Source organism: Neophocaena asiaeorientalis, unplaced genomic scaffold (assembly GCF_003031525.2).
Source record: "Neophocaena asiaeorientalis asiaeorientalis breed wild unplaced genomic scaffold, Neophocaena_asiaeorientalis_V1.1 scaffold433, whole genome shotgun sequence".
Classification (NCBI taxonomy): domain Eukaryota; kingdom Metazoa; phylum Chordata; class Mammalia; order Artiodactyla; family Phocoenidae; genus Neophocaena; species Neophocaena asiaeorientalis.
Genome location: NW_020175040.1, coordinates 465,659 through 475,607, shown reverse-complemented (window position 1 = coordinate 475,607; position 9,949 = coordinate 465,659). Strand labels below are relative to the sequence as shown.

The window sequence follows — 9,949 nt, the reverse complement described above, 5'->3', positions numbered from 1 at the left end:
ACCAGCCATCCACTAACTCACTGCTGCCCGTGGGACCCCTCACCCCAGCTCTGCTGCCCCATAACTGAGGATACACGGCGACGGCAGGGCGTCCTGGCGAGGAGCGGGCTCCCTTAGCTGGCTTCTGCTGAGTGACGATGACCTGTCCCTGTGATGGTCATGTGATGCCGAGGGCAGGAGCCTGCCCACTACATGGCTCAACTCGAGGTCACTGCTCTGTGGCCAGAGACCTGCTTCCTTCCTAGGGATACCGATGACACTGCAGCCCATGCATCTGGGGCCACTTCTGCCCACAGAACTTGAGAACCCAGCCATGTGAGGGTCCCCATTGGGCTGACCCCATACCCAGGGCTCGCCCCTCCTCACCCCAAAGGGAGTACTGGAATTAAGAAGAAGCACGAGCCATGGAATGACACAGGCAGACCCGATATAAATAAAATATTCGTAGAAAAATAGCCTCTTACAAAATATTCTCTTATCCAGTGGCTCACTTTCCAAAAGATGGAAACTGCCGGGAGTTTCAGTATTACCTTTCCTCTCTCTATATATTCCAAACTGGACTTTTCTAATGGTGACGTTTGAGCTGGGGAGGACTACAGGATGGGAAACGTATCCTGGAAAACGTCTCCATTTCTGGACCAGCTTAAATCTCTGGAGAATTAGCAGCAAACGGCAAAAAAATATAAGTGTGTGTGTTTATGTCTACATAGGTATAGAGGATGTCTGCCCTTGCACTTAAACATCTAGGGCGGCAAGGGGGTACTTGCGAAATCAACTAGTAGAAGTGTCTGCAGAAAGAATCATTATGTACAGTTCTACTCAGCTCCTTGTCCTAGCGACGGAATTATCCCACAGGAAAGCAAGCGGTCCACTTTGATTGCAGAAAACGGATCCCGACGAGGTGGAAGGGTTCTTTTTAATTAAATAAATTAATATTATTTTTTATCAGAATAAATTGTTAAATATTGCTCTCTTGAGGCCCCGGAGTCCAGAGTTTCTGGTGCGAAGGCTCTGCTCCGGCCAAGGAGGCCCCAGGTGGCGTCTGGGGCCGAGGGAGCGGCGCTGGGTGTAGCGTGGACAGCTCGGGGCCCTGGAGGGGTCCCCCGCGGGGGACCCCACAGCAGACAAGACAAGCTCAGCGCGGCTGCAGAGGTCTGGGCCGTGCCCGCGGCGTGGAGAGCGTCCGGTCCTCGCCGCCCCGCGTGCGGCCAGTGGGGCCGCCGCCCCGCCGCTCACTTGCACGTGTAGACCTCGGTGCGCTCGCTGCACGTGTTGCACTTGACGTAGCAGCACCAGTGGAACTTGCAGTTGCACTGCCACACACGGGCGTACTGGTGGGTGTTGTAGCCGCGGCCGCAGCACATGAGGTCGCAGCCGCTGGCCTGGGGGGCCGTCTTGTTGCAGGCACGGCCCTGCGTGCCCACGCTGCCCGTCACCGGGTCCTCCTCGCAGTAGTTGGGCGACTTCTCGATGTACACCAGGTCGGTGTCCATGGGCTTGCGGTAGGAGAGCGGCTTCTTGATCTTCAGGAAGGTGGGCCGCTTGTTGCGGCTGGCGCGCACGGGCTCCACGTGAACAGCCTCGTTGTACTTGTCCTTGAGCACGTAGCCCAGCTCGCGGAACTGCGGCAGCGTGGTCCAGCAGGTCTTGGTGGTGCATGAGCCCGACACGCCATGGCACTTACACTCCAGCTTCATGTTCTCCTCCAGGATCTGCGGGGGTGGCAGGGAGAGCACAGCGCGTCACTGCGTGGCCGGCCGAGTGGGGCCCCTGGCCCGCCCACCCCCTGCCCCGCCTGGCTGGGCTTGGCGTGTGCTTTTCTTTCTGGCGCAGGAAACTGAGACCCGGATTCGAACCACTCTCACCTGCAGCCTTTGCGCTGCGCCTTCCCCAGGACTCGCCCCCCCTCCCTGCCAGCCCGCCCTGAGTGGTCCTCCTGCCGGCGCTTAGATCAGTTCAGGCCAGTCCAGACCACGCATAGGTTCTCTCGGGGCTGCACAGGCTTAAAATCATTTTTGAACCAACATTTAAAAACCAGGAGACTTTCAAAGACAGACTGCCAGGTTTGTTGGCAAACAGAAAGGGCATCTGGCAACTCTGGAGTGATACTCAAATTATTTCATAACCAGTGCATCTGGGCACTGACCTGCTGGCCACAGAGGCCAGCACGGCAGTCCTGCTGCATCTGGCTCCCCTCAGCCTGCATCATCGCATGGCATGATACCTGGAGTTTTATCAGCACCTGCCTCCCTCACGGGTCGGCATCCCTCAACTCACCACAGTCCTTACCACTCCCTATCGCTTCCCTGACCACAAGCTATGCTTTTTCAGAGGTCATCTGCTTTGATCACTTGTGGCAGCAACCTGAATCTCCCAGGCACATGGAGAGAGATACACAGATAGCTGTGTACATGCAGAAGCACACGAGACGTACACACATCAGCACCCGGGAGGTGCTCGAGTTGCCGTCACATGGCAACCCCGAGCATCCTTAAAGTCTCCCTCTCCCTCTCCCTCCCCCTCTCCCTCTCTCTCTCTCTCTCTCACACACACACACACACACACACACACACCACAGGGAAATGCAAATGGACACACATTAGGACACCACACCCTTCTGGAGGAGAGCTTTCCAGATTGAGAGGCACTGGATGTAGTTGGACCCAGTGTAGAGAGATGTCCACACTGCTATGGACATCTGAGTCTGGGAACCCTGACTCTGATTTCACCTTCCCTGACTCCCAGCCTGGATGATGTTTTCCTTCTTCTGAGTTCCCAGCACCTCTCAGGCATCATCACAGCATGAGGGGCAGCATTGTACAGGGAGTGAAAAGCAGAGATTTGGACCCTGGGTTTAAATCCCAGATCTAACATGAACCTGCTGTGTGCCCTCAGGCAACTTGCTTCAGCGCAGCTGCAGTTTCCCCACGTGCAGAACGGGGAGGATGATAGTACTTCATTATAATCGCACAATGAGATGCTGGACAGAAACGAGGATGAACTTCTAACACACACAAGAAGCTCAGATCTCTAAGATGTAATGTTGCGTGAAAGAAGCTGGACGCAAAAGAGAATATACTGTGTGATTCCACTGATAGGAAGTTCAAGGACAGGCAAAGCTAACGACTGGTTTTCACTTAATCTTTATTTACATGTATAGGCAGTGGGCCAGAGATGGTCCACGTGCTGGATTTTGCTGACCCCTGCTTTGGAATATCCCAGCAATAAAAGAAGACACCATTTACCAAACCCCCCATCGTATAAGATATTCATATTGCTTTCAGGGTTTGTTTGTTTGTTTTCCAATATTTATCTTCCCTCCTTTCTTTCTGTTTTTTTAAAAACTATATGTAATGTGTAAGGAGGCGTTTTTGGAACTAAAGCTTCTCCTACTTCCTCCTCATCTTCCGCCTGATTTCATCCTAATGGACACTTGCTGTTGTGTGCCAGGCACTGGGATGGGGATGTATTAGTGAACGTGGTTTCTGGGTCACTTTCCTGGTTCTTCATCCAGACTGCCAAATTGCCTTTGCCTGTTACATGGTGAAAGAATAAGTGAAAGAATGAGTAAATGACTAGACATTATTTGTCACCTGTGCACACCACACACTGGGTCCGTGCTTTTATACGTGGCGTCTTATTTAACTCCATGGAGTTAGTGTGACTCCATTGAACAAGGCAAAACCCGAGGCTCGGCTGACTCCTGGAGCTGGTCTGTGAGGTGTTCGGGAACGAGGGTCTTACTGCCAAGGGGTGCGAATCAAGTGCTTGGTGGCTGCTTACTTGCTCTGTGACCTTGGGATTGTCACATCCCCTTCTCCTCAGTTGCCTTCAGTGAACATGGAGTGAAGGCAATTCCGTCTTTTCTGACAAAAGTTAGAGGGCTGGAACAAAATCAGGTATCCCAAAATAGCCATTAGTTCTGCCTCTGGGTCTGGGCCTGTGCTGGTGCTGGGGACACAGAGGTGACAAGATAAGATTCCCGTCTCCAAGGATGGGCCCATGTCCAGGGTCCTCCCAACCCTTGATGCTCAGCTTCCAGGAGGAGGTGACCAGTGCTGGTCAGTATACTCAACAGAAGGGGAGGCCACGGTGTCTGCACTCAAACAAGCCAGCGAGGCCGGGGCATCCAGAGTGTTCGGGGACAGGGATGGATTCTGGTCAGCTGAATGCCTGGTTCCGGGACACCTAGAGCGACAGAGCACGTACTGTCCTGCAGCCTCCACACACGTGCAGCTGGTGGTGGGTGAGCAGCCCCCCAAATCCCACAGGTGTCCCTTTTGGTCATCAGTGAGGAGATAGTTCCCAAATGTGACCTTTCCGTGTTGGCCTAAAAAGCGTGGGTAAGAGCGAGGGGCAGAAGTGTGATGTGTGCTGGGGGCAGAGTTGGGCAGGCGTTTCTGAGGCCGCACGGCCTGGCTGGTAGATCTTAGCGTGTCAGAGACTCCAACACGGATGCCTGGGGGCAGGGGGCATGGAGAACAGATTCTGACACTGAGTGTGGGTGAGGCCACAGAGCACCTGGAAAGCTGAGATACACAGAGCCGTGACTCAGAAGTGTCCCTTCCAAGATGTGTGCCCTAGAGAACCATATGCTTGTGTGCACAGGAAACAGGTTCAAGGATGTTCAGAGCATCAGCGTTCATTGTGGCTCCAAACTGGGCGGGACCTGATGTCCATCCACGGTTAAATGGATAAGCGGAGGCGTGTGGGCTCAGCGGGACACTCGAGGGCAGTGACCACGACCAGCTACGGCAGCAGAGGTCAACCTCAGAAATACAGTGGGGAGGGAAGGAGGCAATCGTGGACGATTTCCACAGAACGATTTCATGTGTATCAAGTTCAAGGGCGGCATAACTGGACTGTGTTGTTTAGGGGCACATACAGAGGCGGTGAGAGCGATGGAGAGGAAAGAAATGAGGGTCATAAATATCAAGGCAGTGGTTGTCCGTCGGGTAGGAGGTGAGGGGCTGTGGCGGGTGAGGATCACCCAGGGCGCGCCTGGGGTCCTGGCAATATTCTGTTCCTTGATATGAGTGCTTTAAAATTATTCTTTTCAATCCACGTGGAGGATCCGAGTGCTTTTCTGCGTGTAAGCTATACTTGCAATTTATAAAAATGCAGAGGGCACAGTAGCCCACGAGCACAAGAAAATACGCTCAGCATCATTAGCTCCAGGGAAACGCACATCAGCACCACGGTGAGACACCAGTTCGCACCCACTGGGATGGCTACAAGAGGAAACACAGGTAGAGCAGTTGTTGGCGAGGATGCGGAGAAAAGGGAACGAACCCTCGGACACTGCTGGTGGGAATGTGAAATGGTGCAGCCCCTGTGGCAATGGCCCGGCAGTTCCTCAAAGTGTTAAACATACAGTTACCAAGTGACCCAGGATTATGGTCGCAATGTCTGGGTCTCGCCCTCCCCACCCCTCAACTCATACGTTGAAATCCTAACCCCCAAAGTGATGGTATTTGGTGGGGCCTTAGGGAGGTTCTTAAATCAGGAGGGTGAAGCCCTCGTGAATGGGATTAGCGCCTCATAAAGGAGGCTCCAGAGAGACCCCAGCCCCTTCTAACTCATGAGGACCCAGTGAGAAGGCCCCAGTTATGAGCCAGGAAGCGGGTCCTCATCAGGACTCAACCCTCATCTCGGGCTCCCAGCCTCCAGAACTGGGAGGAATCAATTTCTGTTGTTTCTCTGCCGCCCAGTCTGGGGCATTTTGTTGTAGCCACTCGGGCACACTAAGACATCCAGCAGTTCCACTCCTGGGCATATACCCAGGGGAAATGAAAACACACATCCACATAAAAAACTGATAAAACAAAGTTTATAGCAGCATTCTTTAAAATAGCCCCGAAGTGGAAACAACCCATATGACCACTGATGAACAGATAAAGGAACCCAACTGACGAACAGATAAATGAACAAGTCCATCTACTCAGCAGAATATGATTCAGCCATAAAAAGGGGTGAAGTGCCGACACCTGCTACACCACGGATGGACCTTGAAAACATGCTGCTCAGTGAGAGAAGCCAGACACACAAGACCACGTACTGTACAACTGTGTTTATAGGCCATGTCCAGAAGAGGCAACTCTGTGGAGACAGAAGGTAGACTAGTGGGCTGGAGGAGGTTGGAGAAATGGGGGGAGACGGCTGAAGAGGGCGTAGGTCTCTTTTTGAGGTAAAATGATTGTGGGGATGGTTGCGCATATCTGTGAACATATCGGTGTTGACCTGTACGCTTTGCGTGAGGGCACGGTACAGTATATGAATTAGACTAATTAAGTCGGCTTTTTAAGAAAAAGTCCCTGGTGGGATGTCGTGAAGAAGCATTGGGTTGTATTTGTGCGTCTGTGACACCGAATGTGTCCTCGGCGGTGGCCCCTGAGCAACGAGCCCCAGAGCCAGGGCCAGGCGCCCAGGCTGGGCAGGCAGCTGCCTTCCTCTTCTTCTGTGGCCACCACGACCTGAGGCCGTGGCGGCATTTGTGTCGGCCCCTAATCAGATGACACGCAGCCCCTTCGTGCCGCGAACTCTGCATCTTGAGAGCCTCAGTGATCGCATTATGTCCGCATTAAGCTGGGCATAATCACAGCCGCCCTGGCCAGGGCTGATCACCCAGATGGGCACCGAGCCCTTTGCCCAAAGCAGGGGACAACAGCAGAGGAAGTGTGTGGGACAGAGCCATGCTGTGCTCCCACCGTGAGGCCAGCTGGCTCCCAGCTTCTAAGCTGCCCAGGGGGACTTCCGGGGCACCCCCCTTACACTTGAAGAGCTTGGGACACGCCGAGCACCTACTGTGTGCCGGCCCCGTGCAAGGACTGGGGTCTCGGTAAAGTTAAGGCCACGAAGCTGCCGCCCTTGTGAAGAAGACATGCTGTGGGGAGAGGGGAGCAGTCACCCACTTCAGATAATAGAATAAGTGAGACGGAGAAGGTGGGAGAGGATCGGGGCTGGAGAGCGCGGGAGGAGGCAGGGGCGGCTACGTGACACTGACCCGAGCAGAGGGCAGCACAGACCTGTCCCCTCGTTTCATCTCCACTTGAAAGACGGACTGAGGCAGGGCAAAGGGCCCGAGGCTTCTGCACAACGGGCCAAGGCCTTGCGGTGACCGGGCTACGGTGCCGGCGCCCAGGTGGCACAGGTAGGGGGCCCATCCCAGAGGCTCTACCAACCATGTTAAGGAGGTGCGATTTTTTTATTATTCAGTGTTTTTTATTGAACTTTTCTTTAAGTTTTATATTTCCGGAAAAATTGTGAAAATAGTACAGAGGATTCCCATACATCCTGTATCCGGTTTTGCCTATGACTAACATCTGACATTAGTGTGGTAAATGTAAACGTATTAGAGTGGTAAGTTAATTAATCAGCTAATATTAATTTACTATTATGAACTGAAGTCCATACTTTATGCACATTCCCTTGGTTGATATGGTATGTCCCTTTCTGTTCTAGGATCCCATCCAGGCCACCACACGGCATTTAGTCATCCTGTCTCCTTGGGCCGGGAGATGGGGTTTTATTGCGTGTGGACAGGGCAGCCAGTGCTGCCGGGAGCAGGATTTACGATTTTATAAAGACCTCACGTTGGCTGTAACAAATCCACCACTCACGCTGGTGCTGGGAGACTGTGTGTGTGTGTGTGTGTGTGTTTGGGGGTGGAGGGTAATATGGGAAAGCTCTGTACCTTCTCCTCAGTTTTGCTGTGAACCTAAAACTTTTCTGAAAAAATAGTCTATTTAAAAAAAAAAGATCCCAGGAGAGAAGGAGGGAGTTTTTCTGGAGTCAAGATTGGGTTGTTTCTGCAGCTGACCGGCTGGATGTCCTCACTGGGCCTGGGTTTCCCCATTTTGAACTCAAGGGTTTGAAGTAAATGATTTACGAGGCTGCTTCTGACTCTCTCTGAGGATCCTGACCTCATATCCACACTGCTTTTTAACCCACCCAGACCAAGCGTTTTCAGAGCTCTGATGGCATCTGGTAGTCTGACAAGTGCTGAGAGATGGGCATATCCATCCCATTTCACAGGTGAGGAAACTGAGTCTCAGAGAAAGGAAGGGACTTAAGACCACAGAGCAGGCTGGATCTCCTCCATACGTCTCTCCAGAGCACTCCCCACCCTTCCCCAGGAGGCTGGACCAGAGGGTGGCACCCCTGAGCTTGATCTAGTTCCCTGATGGCTATCGGTGAGTGGCCTGGCCCAGGGCACACCGGCCGAATGCAGCCACGCCCCTTCCAGGTGGGTCTGGCCAGTGGAAGGCACTGGAGGGAGCCCTGAGGGCAGAGCGAGGTCCTGGTTAGTATTCCTCCCGCTCCCCCACTGCTGGCCCACAGGGTGGCTGTGTTCCTCTAGCAGAGGTCATGGCTCCCACATCCTCTCTGTGAGTCCCCCTGGGTTCTAGCAGCCCGACCACCCTAAGGAGTAATGGGACCCCTGGTGCCAGCCCCAGGGTGCTGCACCATCCCCCTTGGTTCCTTTAACTTTGCCCTTTGTTTTATTAGCAACCTCTCCTTTACAAAGCAGCTTGGTTGCAATATAATTCACATACCACACGATTCACTGTGTTGAAGTACACGATTCAGTGGTTTTTAGTACACGCAGAGCTGTGCAACCATCACCACCAAGTTTAGAACACTTTCATCACCCCAAAAGAAACGCCATTCCTGTCAGTAGTCGCTCCTGCCTCTCCCTTCCTCTCAGTCCCTGGCAACCACTCATCTACTTTCTGTCTTTATAGATGTGCCTGTTCCGGACATATAAATGGACTCATACAGTATGTGGCCTGTTGTGTGTCCAGTTCCCTTCACGCAGCATAATGCGTTCAAAGTTCAGCCACGGTGCAGCAGGTGTCGGCACTTCATTCCTTCTTATGGCTGAATAATATTCCATTGTAGGGGTATGCCGCACTCCATCCCCCCATTCGTCAGTTGTTGGCCTGCAGTCTCTGTTTAAAACTCTCCCGGATTTCCTAGTCCGAATGTGCCTGTTGCATGGGCCCCGACCCCGGCGCTGCACACCATTCCTCGTGGCAGAGCCAAGCACGAGTCCCACGCCGGGACTCCCAGCCTGTCCTCTTTCCCCTTTGTCCACCTCTGGGCTCTGCACCTGCCGGCCCTTATCTGGAAGGCCAATCTTTACTGCCATTATAGAGGCTCAACCCAACAATTCCACCACAGAATATGTACCCTCCGGGGAGGCTCATGCATGTGTAAAATGACAGCCTCAGAGAGGCATTATCTGAAATATCAAAAGGCCGAAAGGATCTAAAGATCCACCAATGGGGACGGGTTCCACAAATCATGGTGCGCCGATGAGGTGGAATGTCCTGCAGCTGCCAGAGAGAATGAGGCAGCCCTGTACTTTCTAGTGAGGTACACAGTGGAGAGAACAGAGGTGCAGGAAAGTATGCAGAGCAGGAGCTGTTTGTACGAGACAGAAAAGACCTGTGTGTGCGTGTTCCTAAGAACACAGAATAACATCCCTGGAGGAATACGTGAGACACTGGTAGGAGTAGCTGCCTCCGGGGAGGATACCAGGTATCAGGGGCCTTACTTTTCATAGGATTGTTCTTTGTACCATTTGAATATTCTACACTGTCAGAAAAAAAGTCACCTCCTCCACAAAGCCTTCCCTGATTGCCAGGGCAGTCGTTCACTCCCTCATGGTTTCCATAACTGTCCTGGGCTGTTGGGTAATTTTCACTTTGTCCCTGTGGTGACTGTCTACCTGTTAGCTTCCCCCATCAGGCCAGCAGCCCTCTGTGGTGGACATGGAGATATACCACCCAAACCCCCTTCAAGGGAGGTCTTGCTTCACAGCTACATGTAGAGATGTGCTGGTGAACAGACTCTGAAAAAAAAAAAAAAAAAAAAAAAACCCCGTTTTAAAATGGGCAGAAGATCTGAATAGACATTTCTCCAAAGAGGACATGCAGATTGCCAA

General features: G+C 52.7%; 1 protein-coding gene across 1 annotated transcript in view; it reads right to left on the bottom strand.

Annotated features, from left to right (window-relative positions):
- Window positions 1-1,232: 1,232 nt before the first annotated feature.
- The window catches only part of WNT7A (Wnt family member 7A), a 67,315-nt gene continuing 58,598 nt past the window's right edge, over window positions 1,233-9,949 (bottom strand). The window contains exon 4 of the mRNA XM_024763424.1: window positions 1,233-1,712. Within this exon, the coding sequence (XP_024619192.1) occupies window positions 1,233-1,712 (480 nt within the window). The remainder of the gene's footprint in view (window positions 1,713-9,949) is intronic.